Below are 22,930 nucleotides of genomic sequence, written 5' to 3' on the forward strand. Positions count from 1 at the left end.
GCTGTTGGACTGTAGCTCCTATAACCTCTGACCACTGGCCATGCTTGTTAGGGCTAATGGGAATCAGGGAGTTCAAAATATTTGGAGGGCACCAGGATGTCTGAGGAAGCTTATGAAACTGATTTAAAAAAATGTAAATGTCAACTAAATACTATGAAAACCAACACAATTTTAAAACATTTAGCTAAGAATTCAAGCGTACCACGTTTCCTACAAAATTCATCTCCATTTACTCCTCCTCTAGCTTGTATCACCTTCCCCTCAAAACACAAGCAGACCTTTCAGTAGGCCCAAGGAGGTTCCCCCTCAGTGCACAGGAAGTTTGGTGGACTTGAAATGGCTCCTCCTCTGCACTACAAGAAAGGGTTGAGAAATCAACCATCAAAACTTGGAAGCTGACATGCTTTGCCTGCCAGCTCTTTTGCTCCTAAACAGATCTGATTACATGAAGTCAAGTCAAACCAATGTGCAGCCACCCTTCTCTTTTCAAACAGCTGCTTATTAATGCACTTCTGGAAATTATTTAACCAACAGTTGCTTTCCTGCAGTCTATTTATTTACAAGTATTTATTTGCAACTGAAAATTCTGATGAAGAAGAAGAGTTTGGATTTGATATCCCGCCTTTCACTCCCTTTAAAGAGTCTCAAAGCGGCTAACATTCTCCTTTTCCTTCCTCCCCCACAACAAACACTCTGTGAGGTGAGTGGGGCTGAGAGACTTCAAAGAAGTGTGACTGGCCCAGCAGCTGCATGTGGAGGAGCGGAGACGCGAACCCGGTTCCCCAGATTACGAGTCCACTGCTCCTAACCACTACACCACACTGGCTCTCGTACACACTGATGTACCCCAGTTTGGTGCGCGCGCGCACACACACACACACACACACGCATCCAGGAAGGGAGATCTGAATACTCAAAACATTTCCTATGCAGCTGATGGGTGGACACATATGCAGATTTCACCTGCATTCTGATGCTTGTCTGGACCACAGAATATTTTTATTAAGAAATATGCATTGCCATTCATAGCCACTAACTGATGTGTATGATGAATCATGCATGCCTACTGTTCTGGAATAAAATGAATGGACATGAGTAGAATCTTGTCTATGGCTAGCATACGGGTAATTAGTGATTTCTTTTGGTCTTTAAATTGTGCATTTAAACTGTGTAGCTTGAAGACTTTCCTTGAACAAATAGTATTGACTACAACAACTTTCTTTTCTTACTGTAAAGGTAAAGGTAAAGGTACCCCTGCCATTACGGGCCAGTCTTGCCAGACTCTGGGGTTGTGCGCCAATCTCACTCTATAGGCCGGGGGCCAGCACTGTCCGCAGACACTTCCGGGTCACGTGGCCAGTGTGACATCGCTGCTCTGGCGAGCCAGAGCCGCACACGGAAACGCCGTTTACCTTCCCGCTAGTAAGCGGTCCCTATTTATCTACTTGCACCCGGGGGTGCTTTCAAACTGCTAGGTTGGCAGGCGCTGGGACCGAGCAACAGGAGCGCACCCCGCCGCGGGGATTCGAACCGCCGACCTTTCGATCGGCAAGCCCTAGGCGCTAATCTAAGCAACTTTGGAATGGGCGAATTAGATTTTAGATTTGTTGAATAACTACATCTCCCAAAGGCCAAGGTTAAAAAGAAAAAAGCAACATGACACATAATGTGCGATACATATCACAAGACTAATTAACTAAAACATAACAGCATGAGCAAAAAACAGCATAATATAACCAATCACCTGCAGGGCCAATTAAGGGTGGCAGCAGGAAGGAGGGATATTTGTCAAGGGCCTCAAGTTGAAAAGATTAAGATACTTGTTAATATTTTGGCATTTGATGTGGTCAGAAATGTAGGGTCAAACTATTGCGAGTGTTTGTCTCTTGAACCTCCCACAAATTAGCTAAAATGGCAACCTGAAGCCTTCCTATTTATGTAATTTACTCTGTATCCATCCCCCCACAGTTCATAATTCATAATTTTATGAACCTCAAGCATGCTCACTCCTTAATCGTGGTCCCCACCACTACCTGCAATCTCAAACATCTCAAACACTTTAGTCCATGCTGATAGAGAAAGGGACCCAACTCCTGAACATCTCAGTTGCAATGGTGGCACTAGAAAGAAAAAAGGAGCGGATTGGCACACAATGATCAAAGTACATACCTGATGGGAGGGGGTAACATTCTATTTCAACACTTCCACCTTAAACATACTTCATTGAACTCCTGTTGATGGTAAGGGAATTAACTTTAAAGAAAGCATGCTTAAAAGTGGTGGCTTTTCCAGGTTTATGATTCAGTTATGATTAAACGGTATGTGTGGTATGCGCCTGGTAACACAACAATGTGGGAGTGCCTTTTTCTATACATTTTGCAGCTCTGTAATATGGACATACAGGCAAACCTCAGAGATACAGTGGTACCTCGGGTTAAGAACTTAATTCGTTCTGGAGGTCCATTCTTAACCTGAAACTGTTCTTAACGTGAAGACCACTTTAGTTAATGGGGCCTCCCTCTGCCGCTGGTGCATGATTTCTGTTCTCATCCTGAAGCAAAGTTCTTAACCCGAGGTACTATTTCTGGGTTAGCAGAGTCTGTAACCTGAAGCATCTGTAACCTGAAGCGTCTGTAACCCGAGGTACCACTGTATTGCATGTTTGGTTCCAGACCACTGCAATAAAGGGAATATTGCAATAAGCAATCCACACTATTTATGTTGTTTCCCAGTGCACATAAAAGTTATGCTTACCCTACACTGAAGCCTATTAATCCAGCTCCGCCCTGCAACCGCCGCTGCCACTGCAGGGGCAGGAAGGCAAAAAAACATCTCCAGCCCTAGCCAGCTCCACTTCCAGGTCCCGAAGAGAGGGGGACAGGGTCTTCCATCCCCTGAAAGCGGCCACGCTACCTGAAGCTGCACCTGCTTCCTCACAAAGAGCAATACCTGTGAAGCGCAAAGTGCAATAAAACGAGATGTGCCTGTATTAGCATAATCTCAGCAAGGCACACGAAGTTGCTGAACCAACACACTACAAGATCATGTATTATGAAATGACAAAACATAACGCACACAAATTAATGTTGACAACCGAAGCTGATCGATCCCCTTTCAAACTCAATGTTTCAGTTGCATAAAATTTATGATGCTGTGCAGCATTTTCTTCAAAAAGAAGGCAAGCAAGCAAGCAAGCAGAACTTCCTTTAAATATTTGACAATTTCTGGCTAGATTAACCCTTAACACATGGTTGGTTTCTGAATACTTGGTAATTTGATCATAAGGCCTCAGGCGATGCAAGCACCTATCACTACATAGGGGGGGGTGTGTGTGTTCTCTTCAATTAGCATTGAACAAGTCCAATTGGACACCTGCGTTCCAGGTGTGTCAAAATCATGAATGCGCTAAATTGATCTCCTGACTTCCAAAGCGGCCAAACCCAGGGCGCCCGGAGGATAAAAGAAGCCATGTTCAAGGGCTCTCCCACCAGAGCACCACTCTTTAGGCTTCCTCCTCCATAGCAACATCTCTCAGAGGCAATCCACAAAGATGAACCGGCAGTCCTATAGTATCAGGGCTGGAGGAGGAGGCGGCGGTGGTGGCAGGGCTTTCACCGCCACCTCTGCCATTGTCCCAAGTAGCAATAGATCTGGTTTCAGCTCACTTTCTCTTGCCAGAGCTGGCGGAGTTGGCTTCGGCGGTGGTGGTGGTGGCAGCAGTTTTGGAAGGATCAGTATTGGTGGCGGTGGAGGTGGCGGTGGCTTTGGCAGCAGGAGTCTTTATAATCTTGGTGGCAATAGGAGAATTTCCAGCAGCAGAGCCAGCAACCTCCGCAGTGGATTTGGTGGCGGCGGCGGCGGATTGGGTTTTGGTGGAGGTTCCGGCAGTGGATTTGGTTTGGGTGGTGGATCTGGTGGTGGGTATGGCTTTGGCGGGGGAGCTGGAGGTGGTGGTTTTGGTGGTGGTGGTGGTGGATTTGGTTTTGGTGGCGGACTTGGTGGATCCAAAAGTTCCTTGGGCTTTGGTGGCGGTGGACCTGGAGCTGGTGGCACCATCCAAGAAGTAACCATTAACCAAAGTCTCCTGGCACCGCTCAATTTGGAAATTGATCCTTCCATCCAAGAGGTGCGGAAAGAGGAGAAGGAGCAGATCAAGACTCTGAACAACAAGTTTGCTTCTTTCATTGACAAGGTGAGACTTCATTCAGCTGTTGTAGGATAGTACAGGAAGAGCAGAAAACCATGTTTATGCTTTATCTGAAGATAAGGAGGTAGACTCAAGACAAATGCATATGTCTTAACATGTAAGCATAGACACAAGTTGAGTGGCTGGCTTATGAATTCAGGTCTATGTGTGTTATAACAATCTTACTAGAGATACACAGAAAAACCCATTCAGAGTGTTTGTCGAATCATCAGAATATGAATTTGAATTTCACTTTCTAAGTTCAAGGGTTAGGATATTTCCTCCCCCAAGAAGTAGTCTAACTGAATAGTTAAAAGTCTTGTTTCTTCATTCTAATCTAAAACCCATCAACCATAACTGGAAATATTGTGGAGGAAGGACTCGAGTGGGAGAATATAAATTCAACATTTTTGTGAGCAAATTTAAACTAGGGGAAGATTTGGCTGAGCTTTCTGTTCACTCAAAATTCATTTTTGCTCTGTTCCTTTTATCTGGGAAAGAAAAACGAGGATTTAGACTATTTTTCATGGAGCTATCATTTAACTGAATAATTGCACAATTTCTACCCCCTTTACTCAGCATGTTCTATGGGACGTGGGTGGCACTGTGGGTTAAACCACAGAGCCTAGGACTTGCCGATCAGAAGGTCGGCGGTTTGAATCCCCGCGACGGGGTGAGCTCCCGTTGCTCAGTCCCTGCTCCTGCCAACCTAGCAGTTCAAAAGCACATCAAGTGCAAGCAGATAAATAGGTACCACTCTGGCAGGAAGGTAAACAGCATTTCCATGCGCTGCTCTGGTTTGCCAGAAGCGGCTTAGTCATGCTGGCCACATGACCCGAAAGCTGTACGCCGGCTCCCTCGGCCAATAAAGTGAGATGAGCGCCGCAACCCCAGAGTCGGCTATGACTGGACCTAATGGTCAGGGGTACCTTTACCTTTACCTTAGCATGTTCTGCCTAATGAAGCCCTCAGTTTTAGTTTCTGGCATCTGCATCTAAAAGGATTTCAGGTGATGGTAATGATCTCCCTGAGTCCCTGGAGGGTTATTGCCAGTCAGAGTAACCAATATTAGGCTAAATTTACAAATACCATATAAAATAGCGAGGCTAAGCTGGGATGGGGTCACCATACCAATGTCAAAGGCACATGTTATTGTAAATCAAGATATCTGCATTTTTCACGAGGGTTGCCTGGAAAAAGAAACCCACACAAGCTGTTTCAACTGTGAAGGAGTGGTAGCTCAGTGGTAGTCAGCCTGCAGTAGGTCCACCTCTGGCACCTCCAGTTAAGAGGATCTCATATAGCAATGTTGAGAAAGATCAATGGCTACTAGCCATGAAAACAATTTTCTGTTGGAGGTGGCATGCTTCTGAATACCAGTTGCTGTGAATCACAGGTGGTGAGAGTGTTGTTGCGTTCAGGTCCTGCTTTCGAACTTCCCACAGGTTGGCCACTGTGAGAACAAGATGCTGGACTAGATGGGCTTTAGGCCTGATCCAGTGGGTCTCTTCTTAATGCTGGGCAAGTTGAACTGGGATTCTGATTCAGTAGAAAGAGCTTCATGTGTTCCTTTGTTTCAGGTCCGTTTTCTGGAGCAACAGAACAAGGTTCTGGAGACCAAGTGGACCCTCTTGCAGGACCAAGGCTTGAAATCTGGTGCTAGCAAGAGCAACCTTGATCCATTCTTTGAGGCTTACATTAATAACCTAAGGAAACAGCTGGGCAGCCTGATGAATGAGAGGGGGCGGCTAGACGGGGAGCTGAAGAGCATGCAGGATCTTGTTGAAGACTTCAAGACCAAGTAAGTGAATATCTGATGGGGGGGCAGATATTTATCTGCTATTCCAGCAGACTTGAGAGTGAAGAGTTAGAAAGTATTATTATTATTATTATTATTATTATTATTATTATTATTATTATTAATATTATTAATATTAATAATATTATTAATATTATTATTTTGTATACCGCCCTTCATCCGTAGATCTCAGGGTTAAAGGGACGCGGGTGGTGCTGTAGTATAAACCACTGAGCTTCTTGGGCTTGCCGATCAGAAGGTCGGTGGTTCAAATCCCCGCAACAGGGTGAGCTCATGCCAGCTCATGCCAACCTAGCAGTTTGAAAGCACACCAGTGCGAGTAGATAAATAGGTACTGCTGCAGCAGAAAAGTAAATGGCATTTCCATGTGCTTTGGTTTCTAGCATGGTGTCCCGTTGTGCCAGAAGTGGTCTAGTCATGCTGGCCACATGACCTGGAAAGCTGTCTGTGCACAAATGCTGGCTCCCTTGGCCTGAAAGTGAAACGAGTGCTGCAACCCCATAGTGGCCTTTGAATGGACTTAACCGTCCAGGGATCCTTTGCCTTACCTAGATCTCAGGGTGGGTCACAAAATAAAAAAAACCAAGATAAAAACACAACAAAATAAAAACAAAAGCAACCAATAGTCTCACCATCCCACAAAACACATTTAAAAGGACATAGAATGTTAATCAGCCAAAGGCTTGGGAGAAGAGAAACATTTTTACCTGGTGCATAAAGGTGTATAATGAAGGCCTCAGGTGAGCCTCCCTGAGGCATCTCACAAACCCAGAGTTGACACACTCTGGACCTCATATGGAGGAGGAGGAGGCACACAAAGAAGGGTCTCAGGATGATCTCATGGTCCAGCTAGGTTCATATGGAGAGAGATGGTCCTTGAGGTATTGTGGTCCTGAAACGTTTAAGACTTTATAGGTCAAAACCAGCACTTTGAATTGGGCCTGGAAACTAACTGGTAGCCTCTATTGTTGGGCCAGGGTCAGTGTAATATGCTCAAATCATCTTGCCCTGGTGATTAACCTGACTGCCGAATTCTGTACTGGCTGAGGCTTTTGAACCATCTTCATAGGAAGAGATAGAAAGTGGCAGAGTAGCTGTGATAATGCCTACAGAGGCTGTTCAGATTCCCTCTGGTGTGTAGACTCTACATACAATGGGATGCATGCTATATACAGTGTCAAATGCAATTGTCATAGACATATGCAAGCACCCATTCCTATATGCACTATGTACTCCTGTATACACATAATACATTTTGCAATAAATAAATAATTTTATTATTTATTCCCCGCCCACTCGGCTGGGTTCCCCCAGCCACTCTGAGCAGCTTCCAGCATATATAAAAACATAATAAACCATCAAACTTAACAACTTAAACTTAATGTCAAACATTAAAAACTCCCTGATACAAAATGAAATGGAAACATTTTGTTTATATTGCACTGTGTCATATACATTGTATTAATCACATTCCCCTAGATGTTAAAAGAGTATATTAGTGGTATAAAATTGTTCCTGTTGTGTATATTGGATTCATACTGGCATTTCTGAAAAATAACTTTGCAGTCGTGATAGATCAACGCTTTTCTCTTGGTCCAAATGGTAGCGTTGTGTTGTCTCAGACAAGTTATATAAATAGGACCTTTCTTGAATATCTCCAATATATGAAAATAAGCCACTCTCTTACCCCTTCCATAACTGCAACAACATGGCAAATAAATAAATGTCAAAGGCAACCTGACTAAGATCAGCATATGCTGATAAAACATTTTATAGAAGCAATTACTAATAATACCAGGGAGCAGTGGAAACTGGCTACTGACTCAAGACTGAATCATTCAGCCATTCATTTTTGATGTGGTTGAAATCAAGAGAAATGGGCCTTTTCGGAGCTTCTTAGCATGTTGGGCCAACTTTGCAAATGCCACAACAATAGCTCAGACTGCAGAGTGGCAAATCTTTTCAAAGTGAGTCAAACCAGGATATGGTGAATCAGAATCTGGACATTTTGCCTCAAGGCTTGGTTCAGCCCTCTTTAAGCTACTGGCTGAAAAAGCCAACTTTTTAAGTAACTGGGAAGACATTAATATGAAAAAGCTGCTTGTGGGACATACACATATAAACACATAGAAGCTGAATTAGCTGACAGCCAGACCGCCTTCACTTAGAGATGCTTCTCTTGGTCTGCCATGATCACACATATCTGTGCAGCAGCTCCACCTAAACACCAGTGATACTCCAAGACAGGTTACACCCTGCGGAATAAGGACAGGAGCATTACTCTCTGGTAGCTGGTCTTCTCTGTATCACTGGGACTTTGTTTTGTTGCTCCTCCTGCAAGAGCAAGGCCGGGGTAAACCTACCGTAGGAGACGGATTAAGTACACTGACTAGGCCTCAGTGAGAGGGGGAGAAGATCCAATTTAGGGGGATTGTAACATCTGCTAAAGGGACGCAGGAAGTGCTGTGGTGTAAACCACTGAGCCTTGGGCTTGCCGATCGGAAGGTTGGTGGTTTGAATCCCCGCGATGGGATGAGCTCCCGTTACTTGGTTCCTGCTCCTGCCAACCTAGCAGTTCGAAAGCATGTCAAAGTGCAAGTAGATAAATAGGTACCTCTCTCGCAGGAAGGTAAACGGCATTTCCCATGCGCTGCTCTGGTTTCGCCAGAAGCGGCTTTGTTATGCTGGCCACAAAACCCGGAAAAACTGTCTGCAGACAAACGTTTGCTCCCTCGGCCAGTAAAGAGAAATGAGCGCCGTAACCCCAGAGTCGTTCACGACTGGACTTAACTGTCAGGGGTCCTTTACCTTTACCTTAACATCTGCTAGTCCTGACAATTGAAGTGAGCCAGTAGTTAGGCTTTGAGGACTATTTTGCTTGACAGTTCTTTTCTTGGTTCAGATATATTCGATTTCTTTGTTTTTCTTTTGTTTGTCCCAATGAGCTTAAGGAAGGGGATTTGCATGTAGGATAGGCATGGGCAGAAGTGGTGAAGGGAGCGGGGCAGGCCAAGTAGAGGAAACGAAGGGTTAGGCCAAGTGTGAGGAGCCTTTGGCCCTCCTGATGTTGCTGAACTACAACCTCATCATCCCCAGCAATTGGCCATTAAGGATGGGACTGATGACAGGTCAACTGTCCCTCACACCTGGGTTAAGCGTGTTCTGGAATTTGCCTCAGCCATGAAGAAGCTATGCTGGTTCCTATTGGGTGTTAAGGCATTGAGGTTGAGTGCCAAGTTGGTGCATGCTAAAAACAATGGCCGGGATTAGAGTACCAATTGGCAATGTACCACCAAGACTTGGTTGGACTAGGCAGGCCAGATATGCCCACTTTGATTACCCTCTTGATGTTACTATGATTGTTTAGCAGTTGGAGCTACCCTGGGGACCGAAATGATCTGAACGGAAGGGTTTAATGCTCTAGAAAAACGGGGTGTGTATGTGTCAAAATCTGTCAGCAGAGGTTAGGAGTGGTCAAATCTGTCAATTTTGGTCTCTCTCACTTTCTCATTTTTTTAAATATTAAATTCAGTTCTCCACATTTCCATAGCAATTTGATTTTTTAAAAAACAGAATTTAATTTGAATTTCTCCTAATACACTTATTTTGGATGCAGTTTTACTAATAAACTGATTTCTGCAAGCAATTTCCCCTAATATAATGCATTCTGTGACTGTATAATCTATTATCTTGCATGTTACTTTTACTGCTGTATGCATTCTCTTGCACACTTTGCCTTAACATATGCATATTTTACACACTGGGTGGTGAACTGCATCAAATTGCAAAGAACTTTCAAGGACAATTTTGGTTTGCGTATTGGTTTGACAAGTGTGAATTAGTTGGTTTCTCATCAGGATGCAAATAATACTAGATTTCTCCCCCATTCCTGCCTGAGGCAGGTGGCCTCACTGCTTAATGGTAGGGCCAGTCCTGGTTCTCATAGGTAGTGCAAAGATAAAGTAACTCGTAAAGGTTTCAATTGGCACGAAACCAGTTTGCACAGGGGAAACTCCCAAAACCCAGATGACACAATGAGGGCTACTATCTCAGACCACACCACGATGACACAATGAGACCTGTCAGTCGAAGGTGGAATTAATGTGAGAGTTTGCCTCCAGATCAGATTGGCTAATGAGAATTGGGGATTTAATTGCTTTCGTCTGGAGCTTGTGGATTGCCTCACCTGCTTGAGTCATCCATGGAGGGAATTTGCTTTGCAAGCGCATCTGTGCTTCTATGCACCTCTGCAATGTGCAGGCTGCTAGGTATGGGCTACTGGTTTTGTGCTATGCTACATAGCTGTCAACGTTTCCCATTTTTTAAGGGAAATTTCCTTATTCTGAATAGGATTCCTCGCAAGAAAAGGGAAAAGTTGACAGCTATGCTACTAACATGAACATTATTTCTTGTATGACTTTATTTTTCATTGGCATGTACAATTCCTCAAGCAGCCCCCCAACCCAAGATTAAACAGCCATTTGATCTGGAGCAGAGAAATCAAGAGAAAGAGGAATACCTCTAGAGCCCAAGTTCAGTTACCCAGGCTGCCATTCAGCTCCAAGCCTGAAAACTAATGGACACTGTCACAGTGGGTGAAAGGAGTGCCACAACCTCTCCAGCCAAGTCCCACAGCATCTTCCTTGACTGTTAATGTTAACAGATGGAAGTTGGAATTTTTGGGTTCAGCTTTACATGCTTTCTTAACTCCTGATAGGCAAAACTGACACCCAATAGTTTACTTTAATAGTTTGGTTATTACGATTATTTTAATTGAGGTGGCTTCCAGAGTTTAAAAACAAAACTATTAAAATAGCAATTCCAAAAGCACACCCATTAATTACAAAGCAGTAAGAAAGGCATGTAAAACAGCACAACTCAATGAAACATTAAAGGTAAAGGTAAAGGGGCCCCTGACCATTAGGTCCAGTTGTGTCCGACTCTGGGGTTGTGGCACTCATCTCGCTTTATTGGCTGGGTCATGTGGCCAGCATGACTAAGCTGCTTCTGGTGAACCAGAGCAGCGCACGGAAATGCCGTTTACCTTCCCGCCAGAGTGGTACCTATTTATCTACTTGCACTCTGAGGTGCTTTCGAACTGCTAGGTTGGCAGGAGCAGGGACCGAGCAACGGGAGCTCACCCCGTCGCGGGGATTCGAACCGCCGTCCTTCTGATCAGCAAGTCCTAGGCTCTGTGGTTTAACTCACAGCGCCACCCGCGTCCCTATAATGAAACATTAGAAGCCTGAAAAAGAAAAAAAGCCATGGCCTGCTACATAAAACTCAGCAAGCAAAGTGAGCAGGTTGGAGGAAAGCATTTTTGAGTTGGGGTGCCAACACAGGAAAGTCCCTTTTCCAAGTTGCCATGCACCTTCATGATGAAGGCTCCCTAAGAAGGACTTTTGACAGACAGATTCCTGTGAGAGCTGGTGGTCCTTGCAACTGAAACCAAATGATGCCTCAGGGTCGGGGGTGGGGAATGTGGATACACCTTGAGTGACGCATCCAAAGAATTTGGGAAGCAAATTGCCAAAGATAAAATTTCTCAGGTTTTGTTTTGTTTGCTGATATCTAATGATCTGCTGATATCTAATGATCACCTGTGGACTGTACAGCTGGGTCCTTTGAGATCACCCCCATCCAGCACAGAGATTGCCTCCATCCATAAAAGCAATGGCTATATGGGGTACTAATCAGTTGACTAATGGCAGCTTCAATGGTAACTGAATATTTTGAGAATGTTTTTGAAATTTGGAGGAAATTCAGTCCAAAGGCTCCCAGACGTAAGTTTGCATAATATTTTCATATGGTAATTTGATATACGGGTGCGACTGTTGAATTTAAATGTCACAGAAGCTGAGCCAACTAATTTTCCATCCAAATGATCCCAGATAAATTCTTAAATTAATTTGTACTTCAGTTCATTTCTCAAAGATACCACTCCATACCAAATCATGTTCCCTTTCAATTAACCCCATCCATTATACCAAAAGCATCACTATATAAAACCATCTTAAGTTATTCCCACAAACCAATAGCTTAGTGAGTAAATCAAATCACAAACACACCCATTCATTTCCTCCTGAATTCATGTACCAATCAGAAACACTCAGGGCACATACAAAAAAATATGGGTGTCCATGTTCTGCAGGCACACTCTTAACAACACCCTATTTTGGGGGGTATTTTTCTGCAGATATATAGGATGAGCAGAGTTCAATGTCAAAGGCTCTGCATTCAGGGCCCTTGTCATAACATCATATCTATACACTGGGAACGCAGTGGAAATAGATAAAAGTTTTCATAGGTGATTTATGGCAATAAGTGCAGTATGTGCTATGTACGACATTATCACTGTGGTTCATTTTGAAATGCCTAAAGGCACGTTGAATAGATGTAATAGTTACAAACTGAAACTTTTTGCTTCTTGTACTGATAGATACGAAGAGGAAATCAACCGGCGCACATCTGCCGAAAATGAGTTTGTCATGCTCAAGAAGGTGAGGCTTCGTGCTCCGAAGGTTGATGAGCAGCTGGGTTAATTAAGAGGGACCCAATATTACGTCTGACCAAATGATGTTTCATGCATCAAGAAAAGGACTTGTTGGCTTGGTGTGACTTCTCTTGGTGCATTTTGTACTAAGCTGGAGGGAAATGTGTGCATAAGGCATGAATTCTGTGCCAGCTTTAAAAGCGAATATGCAAATATACCATCTTAAGGAAGATGGTAGCTCTCCCTCTCCACATGTGATTATTCTCCAGGACCATCTGTAGCAAGCATCTCACTGGTTCTATATTCTGAGTGACTGTAAGCAAAGGGTCAGCATCTGGAGCTGAATCTTCTACTAGCCTCCCACTTACAAACTTAGGGGCAAAAGAGTTGAGAAACTGGTGTCAGGAGGAGGTGAATTTGTTCTATGAGTGTCGGGAGGCAGTGATTTCCATCCTATCCTGTGTTCAACACAATCAGCCCTGCTTCTATTCCACTGCACTTCAACTTCTGCTATGACCTACATTATTCATCTTGCTATCCACTATGGCCAAAACTAATGCAATTAAATATGTAATTAATTACATAATTAACTTCAATACATTTCAATGGAAGGGAAACTGTTAATATAACATTTGTGGATTTAAAAAAAGCAAGTATAGTGGATACTACTTACATCTGCTTGTGTGGTTTGGGTTCCTGACCTCAGGTGAGTATGCAAATTGTGTCTACTTCTTCTCTTGTTTCTGTTTCTAATACTATTCCCTGAAACCCTTAATTTGCTCTTAGGCCATTTTCTGGACTAAGGCACCATCCACTATCCCACAAATCACCCTCCAGGAAGACTAGTTGCTGAGCAAAGAAATAAGCAGCTAAATGGACTTGGGCATCTTTCCCAAAATAGCATCTGTGCTGACAAAGATTGCTCTTTTTGAGATAAAAAGGGAGCGAAAAATAATAACAAAAGCTTCTAAAGAACATTGCCTTTATAACTCCATAATGAATCTCCTTAAGAGTGGACATCTGCATCTTTTTTTATTGTTCCCATTCCCTGTTTTCTCTCCAATGAAATCTAAGCAAAGTTTATTTTTGTATTGAACTGATATACTGCCATATATCCGAAAGTCTCAGGGAAGTTCATGGAACAAAATCAGAATATAAAACCACAAATAATTGGTTTCTTACTGTCTTTTTAGGATGTGGATGCTGCCTACATGAACAAGGTGGAGCTGGAGGCCAAGGTTGATTCCCTGACCGATGAACTCAACTTCCTGAGGGCCCTCTATGAATCGGTATTCAGTCTTCCTCTTACCTTCAAAACATAGACCTAAAAGTCAGCCTGATAAATGTTAAGACGGCAATGTGAAGAAGCATGACATTTCTAAATGTAGCCTCCCAGAGTGGCTGGGGAAACTCAGCCAGATGGGCTGGGTATAAATAATAAATTATTATTATATTATTATTATAAATACCATCCTTTCTTTTATGCTTTGCTTTCCCCCCTAAATATTTGGATTTACATTGTCCTAACGTGATTTCTCACAAACAATGGTCCTAATTTTAGATGCTATTAATGATGTATAGAAGAAAGATTTGATGTTTCATATTAGAGATCCAAAATTCATCTGCCACTGAAGATTCGGATTCTTCAGTTGTTATTATGGTTGTTGTTTGGTATGAATGTCAAGGTCTCACCCATGTGACCCTGTTCCCTAGAAAGCTGACCATTTTACAGATGTGTGTCTCCTACCGATCTGATCCTGTCCCACCTCAAAAACCCCCAAAACATGAAATGTTTTCTAACCAAATTTTGTCTTCTGTGTTTTTCAGGAGCTAGCTCAGTTGCAGGCCTCCATGTCTGATACTGCTGTCATCCTCTCGATGGATAACAATCGAGACTTGGACCTGAATGGCATTGTTTCTGAGGTGAAAGCACAATATGAAGACATTGCCAACAGGAGCCGAGCTGAAGCAGAGGCATGGTACCAAACTAAGGTGAGCAGTTCTAGCATGGAAGGTGGCCTTGGGCCCCAGTACATCCAAGGGACGCTTCTGATAAAACATGGGTCTGGAGTTGCTTAGGATCTTTTAAGCTTGGTGGGGAAGTTGAAATGGAGTAAATATGAAGCAGTTGGGGGGTAGTCGTAGTTAAGGAGGGAAGGAAAGAATTAAATGCCAGCTCCCCAACTGCTGTGATCCCAGTAATTATCAATCTCTCCTCTGCCACTGTGGCTGCTATTTCCATTTTAAAGAATGTGTCTATGAAATGCAAAGGTTCATTTAACATGTCACATCTAGTTTGGTCTACAAGATGTCACAATCTAGTCTCAAGATTCCTGTTATAAATCTTATCTCCATATTGGATTGTGGCCAGGATAGTCCCAGAAATCCACTTGCACAACAGTTTGAATCCTGCTTCCTGATGAGAAATAGAGAAAGTCCACATGGGCTACTCTAACTTTCTAAGTAGTCTAATATCTTGAGCCAAAACACATTCAGAACATGAGAGACGAATTCAGATATCAAATTTGCAAAGTTCACCCATGTGACATGTCCTTTCAGCTGAGATGTGATTGAATTGAGTGTTAGGTGCCAGCAATTGGCAGTCCCTAAGTTAACTGGTCATTAACCACAAAGAGTTGGACACAACTAAATGACTAAACAACAAAAACCAGTTAGCTGCCTGAAGAATGAAAGGCATCATTACTTTTTAATACCAGTCAGTGAGGAAAAACAGTGAAATCTTTTGCTGGATTTGCCTGTAGGTTTCCTCCATAAGTATCTAGTTGGCCACACTGGGAAAACAGGATGCTAGCTAGATTCAACAGTGCTCTTCTTAGCTTCTTCAATCCGGTCCTCTTGGTGATGCCATTTGGACCTCCCAACAGCCAATGCCAGAAATGAGGAGTGTGGATGAGCAGAATCTTTGAAAATTGCGTAATTGTGTCTTTCCTTCAACCCATCTCTGCCTTCCCTTCCCTGCTGTTATAGTTTGAGGAACTCCAAGCCAGTGCAGGGAAGCATGGTGATGATCTGCGTAATACTAAAGGAGAAATTTCAGAGCTCAACCGGATGATTCAAAGGATACGGTCAGAAATTGAAAACGCCAGGAACCAGGTAAGAACATCTGTAATTGATGCAATGTTCTCTCTCAGTAGGCAACTTACCAATGCTCTAAAAAGCAAGTGTTGGTTAAGGGTCACATGACAGAGGCCATCTGCATTGGATAGCCTTGCCAATACTTTGTGGGGTGGCAGGGAGAGGAAGTCCTGTTTTTGGCTGGAACTTTGTAAAGTGTGGGAATTCATCAAAATGAAAACTGACAATAGAATCTTGGAAGGACGGAAATAAAATTTATATCCCAAAATGAGCAGCCCTGTGTACATTGACTCAAAAGCAAGTTCACGCCTTACAAAATAGAATTGCAGCCTCATTTATTCAAGGACTAAGAAATAAATGAATGCATGATGATAGCAGCAGTATTTACACTAATACGTACAGTGGTATCTCAGGTTAAGAACTTAATTCGTTCTGGAGGTCCGTACTTAACATGAAACTGTTCTTAACCTGAAGCACCACTTTAGCTAATGGGGCCTCCCACCGCCGCCGTGCCACTGGAGCACGATTTCTGTTCTCATCCTGAAGCAAAGTTCTTAACCTGAAGCACTATTTCTGGGTTAGCGGAGTCTGTAACCTGAAGCATGTGTAACCTGAAGCGTATGTAACCTGAGGTACCACTGTAATCATGATAGCAATAATAGCAATAATAATGAATGTACAAATACTAAAGAGGACAAGGAATTTAACGACACCTTCCTTCTTACAGTGTGCAAATCTGCAGACAGCTATTGCGGATTCTGAGGAGCGAGGTGAATTAGCTCTCAAAGATGCCAGAGCCAAACTCATTGACTTGGAAGATGCTCTCCAGAAAGCTAAGGAAGAAATGACCCGCCTACTGCGGGAGTACCAGGAGCTCATGAATGTCAAACTGGCACTGGATATTGAAATTGCCACCTACAGGAAGCTGCTGGAAGGGGAGGAGAACAGGTGAGCTGGATAAAGTGATCATAACTTTATGAGCTGCTTCAGTTTCTTTTTGCAGGGGACTCTGTGTGGAGATGAAACAATATCTGCAATGGAACAACTCTATCAATGGATGCCTGTTAAGTTTGCTTTGTCTGGCTCCCAGTATATTTCTGAGCACAATTCAAAGTGTTGGTGCTAACCTTTAAAGCCCTAAACAGCCTTGGCCCAGTATACCTGAAGGAGCGTCTCCACCCCTATCGTTCTGCCCAGACACTGAGGTCCAGCTCCGAGGGCCTTCTGGCAGTTCTCTCACTGTGAGAAGTGAGGTTACATGGAACCAGGCAGAGGGCCTTCTCAGTAGTGGTGCCTTCCTTGTGGAACGCCCTCCCACCAGATGTCAAAGAAATAAACAACTATCTGACTTTCAGAAGACATCTGAGGGCAGCCCTGTTTAGGGAAGTTTTTTAAGGATTTATTTTTTTATTAGGTTTTTAGATATGTTGTAAGCTGCCCAGAGTGGCTGGGGAAACCCAGCCAGATGGGCGGGGTATAATCAAATTATTATTATTATAATTTGCAAGAATACAACATTTGATTATCTTCTTCAAACACAAAATAAAATGTTTTAGTACACAAATCATGTCACTAATCGCGTGAATTGTGATGGAGTGTTTGTTGCAGTAGGAAAAGCAGTGCTCCTTGTGGTGCCATGGACTTTGAGAGTATTTGAGGTATTGCTCTAAGTTTACAGCTCAGATCTTAAGCATCAACATCTTTGCTTCCATTGTGCATCAGTTATTTTTCCAAATTCTTGCAGATCTTAAGTACATCTTCAGTAGATTTTTTGTTGATACTGTATATATCACACAGGAAGCCAAATAGGGAAATATATTATTGTAGCTGTTGGAAACTCTATTTAATAGATAACATTGTCCCTTATATATACAACAGACCATATTCATTGTAATAGATGAGCCATTTTTCATTTTGCTATTTCTTTTTCAACAGGCTAACTGGAGAAGGAGTCAATCCTGTAAGCATCTGTAAGTATCATGAACATTTTATTTTATTTGCCTGGCCCAGAATAAGTTATTAATAATGTGATGATGATTAGTTTATTTATTCCCAAATGGTGCATGGAGTACACTGTGCACCACAAGAAGGGCAAGTGTTAGGAATGGTGAAGAAATTCATTCAGCAATTTGCATTTCTTGAACCAGTGCATCCATTAAAACTGATATGCCTACTGAAACACAACTATACTTCCAAATTTGCACCTCCAAATTTTTCAAAGCAGTTATATATCCAGCCAAGAGCTGGATATAAAAAGTCCATTATTAGAGGGAAATGTGCATGGAATTGCAAACATTAGCAAATATAATATATTACAATATAAAAATTACATGCAAAAGAGAACATTTGCAAATAAAAATGCTTATATTAGAATAAGCATGCACAAAACGCATACATATTTCCATGCAGAATGACAACAGCAAAGGCCAGATTTAGCTAAGTTGTTGCATGCATGGAATGAGGTCTGTTCATGCAATGGTACTTTGCCCCTTCCACCCACCCCCCACGCCCCTGTACCCCCTAAATCCCGATAACAGTTCTAGGGGGCACATGGGGTACAGAGGGGGAGGAGAGAGGAGAGTCCTGCTCTGCAAGTAGACCTCATTCAACACATGCACACCCCATTTAACACCATGTTGAGTTCCACCCAAACTAATGTGGACTGAACTTAACACTGGAAAATTTAGAAGCTGGGAGAAACTGAATATTTCAGATCTCCGGCCCCAGATGGTGTGCCTTGATGACATTTCCATGACTCTTTCCACGCAGCATTGATCATTGTTCTTTCTCTCTCTCCCTCTGCCAATATTTGGACACTGGCATCATTACAAAGGAGTAACGATGCACAGGGAATTCCTGCACTACAGATTATAGGCATAGGTGTGGGGGGAGTCCCTATAATTCAGAAAGCTGCATCCCATCCCTGAGGCCCAAATAACTGGGCAAACGGACAGGAGAGAGGGATGCCAGGAGACAAGATTAAACAGGCTGTCCCAGAGCTGCAAGGCAGGAGACGCATCTCTTGGTGTGTGAGAGTGGAAGGAGCTTGCAGTTTTAATCTGGGGAGAGGCTATGCCCCAGCTGCCAAATGTTTTGGAAACCCTGGAGAAGATCTTGAAGGGCTGCCATCCCAGTTAGGCACCTGATCGAATTCCTTCCTTGGTATTGCATTCCAGGCAGCAGCTTCTTCCAGCGCTACCAGCTGGGAACAATAGCACACAGCTGGGGCTGTTCCAAGGAAAAGGCTGGTCCCTGTTTCCCGGGGAGATTCCCACAGTCACCATGGGAAGGGAGCCGCACAGTGTTGTAAGCAAGCAAGGCTCTTAGTGGCAGGTTCCCAGAGACTGCCTTGGACCAGGAGGGGTGGCATAAAAGCAGCAAATTGGTTTGTCCAGTGGACATCCACTCTGCCGAGGATCACAGGACTACACTGTCCCCCCCCTAAAGTCCCATAACACAGGAGGAAAGCCTGCTACTTCAGCCCAATCTTCCTCCTCCTCCTCCAACCAGTCTCCTCCAAGGGGCTTCTTCCTCAGCAGTGCCCTCTCCTTTTATCACCAGCAAAGCAGCTCCTTCTTGCTTTCAGATAGAATGGAGTATCTGTCCCCTCTTCTGGCCTTCCACCTATGGTGAGATGTCCAGCTCAAAATCCCAGTCAGGTAGCTCATGAGAGTGATGAGCACTGTTGCTGTGGGAATTCCCCATTCACTCCTACCCAGCATTGGATCATGCGCTCAACTCCTGCTATCTATCCATACATACTCCATTTCCATGCACTCTGACTTCCATCATGGTGTCCCATTGCACCAGAAGTAGTTTAGTCATGCTAGCCACATGACCAGTCTGTGGACAAATGCCGGCTCCCTTGGCCTGAAAGCAAGATGAGTACCTCAACCCCATAGACACCTTTGAATGGACCTAACCATCCAGGGGTCCTTTACCTTATTTTTTACATGTCCTCCTTCACTGATCCATAGTTGCATCCATCAGTGGTGAGGACTAGTGGGGCTAAAATAGCAAAAGAAAAACAGTAAATGTTGGCAAATCTCTCCCCCCCCCCCCCGACTATGAGTTGATGATTATACCTGGTACCTAGGAATGGAGAAGAAAGTTGGTTCTGTTCTCAGTTTGATGTGAACCTATATAATTTCCTGAAACAATATGCAAGCTTGAAACACAAACATCCTTCAAAATTCACACTAAATTTTGGAACTAAGTTCTCCATCCAGAAACAATGTGTGCAAATACGTATGTTAGGGGGAAACTTCCATTTAAATGCAATAAGGGAGAATTATCCACCAAAATGCATATGGAAACTGTTTGCAAAAATGTGTATAAAGTGCACTAAAATGCTGGTGAATTTTCAGAACTTTTAAAAATAGTCGTACCTCGGAAGTCGAACGACTTGCGAGTCGAACGTTTTGGCTCCTGAACGCCGCAAACCTGGAAGTGATTGTTCCGGTTTGCAAACCTTCTTTGGAACCCAAATGTCCATCGTGGCTTCTGATTGGTTGCAGGAGCTTCCTGCAGCCAATAGGAAGCCATGCCTTGGTTTCTGAACATTTTGGAAGTTGAACGGGCTTCCAGAACGGATTCTGTTTGACTTCCGAGGTACGACTGTATATGCAAACGGCTGTGGAAATTGAACTTAATATTAGAAACACAAATAACTGGGGCGGGGAGATGAAATTGTCTAGTTTCTCAAACCCATGAGCACCTAATAAACTTTCCCCTTTCCCCCCACAGCTGTTGTGAGCTCCAGTGCAGGCGGTGGCGGCGGTGGAGGAGGTGGCGGCCTAGGAGGAGGATTTGGCGGTCTTGGTCTTGGTCTTGGAGGTGGCGGCGGCGGATTTGGCGGTCTTGGTCTTGGAGGAGGAGGAGGCGGATTTGGTGGTCTTGGTTTTGGAGGAGGAGGCGGTGGTGGATTTGGTGGTCTTGGTCTTGGTCTTGGAGGAGGAGGAGGGGGATTTGGTGGTCTTAGCTTTGGAGGAGGAGGCGGCGGAGGCAGCAGCAGTGGGTTTAGCTCAGGAGGGGGCAATTTCAGCTCTGGGAGTGGAAAAGGCACTGGGGGAGGAAGCAGCTCTGGTGTGAAAATTATATCTAAAACTTCCACCAGTCAAAAGAGCATCAAGAGCTAAAGGCTAAAGAATCCCCAACCACCTGAGCAAGGCAAGAAAATGAACACATACAGTGGTACCTTGGTTTACAACCATAATCCGTTGGGCATAAACTGGACATAGGTCCAGTTGTAAACCAAAACAGGTTGTAACCCAAGGCGCGCTTTCGCCAATGGGGTCTCCAAATAAAAACTGGGTTGTAATCCAAAAAAGGGAGGGTGACGGGTTTGACGTGGTTGTAATCCAAAACGGTTGTAATCCAAAATGGTTGTAATCCAAGACGGTTGCAAACCAAGGTACCACTGTACTCCCCCCCCCTTTCCTGCCAGAATTGGTGTAAGTCTCACCAATCACCATGAATGAATTGTTCTAGAAGAGCAGCCCTGAATCTGATCCACCACCAGCTCAACTCACACAAACTCGCCCAGAAGTTCCATTTTGAGCTAAACTGTTATATAAGAAGAATAAATATGCAGAACGTTGTTTAAAAGGTCGGATGTGTGTATTTGAAAAACTGTCTAATGTTAGGGAACTTGCACTGTAACAAACACTGTACGTGTCTGGGTCCTCGTGAATGCAAATGAATGTATGTGCATGAAGTTTTCAGCTATGGCAATGTATCAAAATTACAAAGGGATTCGTCTAAACCTATTCTGATGCCATGAAAATCAGAAACAGGAATAACACTTGGAAACAATAAAACAACTTATCAAATATCAATGCATTCTCTCTCTCTTTCAGGGTAGTGGGGAGGAACAAATAGGACATGCCAAAATGTAGTTTTTTTATTTAAAATAAAAAGCAGATTCAAATGTACAGTGAATGCATGCATGGGTCAAAAATGAATCCAACTTTAAATAATGTTTTCAACTTTTGCATTGACATCTTCCACAAGGACTAAGGAATGGCTCAGAGGGGTGGGAGTGTGCCAGGATCACCCAAGGAGTAATGCTCTCCCAAACTTGTACACTTCCAGGATTACAGTACAGGCTTGCCCATGCAGCTGAAACAGATTTATGCTAAATAATACAAACAGCAATCAAACATATCCTCCTTCAATGAGCCTCGGGTGTGAATGACTCACGTTATTGGTGGTGTGCAGGGACAGGAATGCCTGGAAACAGAACGAATTGTGCAAACATCAGATTTTTCTGATTGCTGTGCGAAATGGAATTGGCCCTTGATTCAGGTTCCATCAAGTCTCTTGATAGTCTGGAAAAAAAGAAAAGGAGGCGGGGAGGAACTGAACCGAAAACACCACCCTCATCTTGGAAAAGTTTCCAGCAATGGGACAATGCTGGTGCCCTTCAGCCATTCAGTCTGGATACCATCTCTGGGCTTGTACCTTACAGGTCTGACTGTGCAAACTCCTACTCTCATGCTGTGACTTTGCCAATCCTAGTCATGCTGTGCAGTCGTCAGCTCTGTATGTAGCGACAATGAGAGCAAGGATTGTCTGCTTGAGAGAAACATGCTGATCCTGTGAGTTGCAAGCTCCTCTGCCTCTTGGATAGAGCAGAATTGCTTCCATTGGGCTCCATCGTGGTCCCCCATCCAGGTAGAGACTTGCTTAGCATTCTTGTGGCCGCATAAACCACAATGAAGCCCAGTTGAACAGAATAAGAAAGGAAGCATTAAGTTCAACTAACACAGGATCAAGCTGTCAGATTGCTCGGTTATTGGTATACATCCATAGGTGGATTTCCCCCACTTTCAAATATTCTACTCTCTTAAAGGATGAGAAAGCCAAGGTCAAAAATTCCCCTTGAGCAAGGATGCACTTGAAGTGCTTTCTCACAGTTCATAGCTTGCACTTGGTGACCTCTACACTGCAATTTCCTAACCACTGATTCTGAAACCTTGCCGCTAAGGCGACTTTGGAGTAATAGGTTTAAGAATTACATGCATAGTTATAGATTTAAGAACCCAACCCCACCATTTGCTCTGATGCTTAATTCTGAAAACATACTTAAAAATAAAATTAAGATTTTCTACTGACCTCAAACCGTTACAAATATTTTGGAACCATCATTTCTAAAATGCAAGAAAATGGAATAACAAATACAACTGTATTTAATGTGTGATGTTGACCTGAAATTGGGGGTGAGAGATTTCAAACTGAACATTTTTGTGCAGATCGTTTTGTTGTTGTTGTTAATAAGAGCTGCTTTTTTCTAAAAAATAAGAGACAGTGTTGGATAGTGGTTAGAGTGTTGGAT

At 43.5% G+C, this 22,930-nt stretch overlaps 1 protein-coding gene across 1 annotated transcript; it reads left to right on the forward strand.

Moving 5' to 3' along the window:
- Window positions 1-3,467: 3,467 nt before the first annotated feature.
- On the forward strand, window positions 3,468-20,809 carry LOC128405462 (keratin, type II cytoskeletal 5-like). The gene is made up of 10 exons (XM_053372168.1): window positions 3,468-4,192; window positions 5,767-5,987; window positions 12,445-12,505; window positions 13,692-13,787; window positions 14,326-14,490; window positions 15,487-15,612; window positions 16,322-16,542; window positions 17,530-17,564; window positions 20,341-20,373; window positions 20,431-20,809. The coding sequence occupies exons 1-10, from the start codon at window positions 3,551-3,553 to the stop codon at window positions 20,730-20,732; spliced, it is 1,902 nt and encodes a 633-aa protein (XP_053228143.1). The 5' UTR covers window positions 3,468-3,550; the 3' UTR covers window positions 20,733-20,809.
- Window positions 20,810-22,930: the final 2,121 nt, after the last annotated feature.

The sequence above is a fragment of the Podarcis raffonei genome, chromosome 2 (genome assembly GCF_027172205.1).
Source record: "Podarcis raffonei isolate rPodRaf1 chromosome 2, rPodRaf1.pri, whole genome shotgun sequence".
Classification (NCBI taxonomy): domain Eukaryota; kingdom Metazoa; phylum Chordata; class Lepidosauria; order Squamata; family Lacertidae; genus Podarcis; species Podarcis raffonei.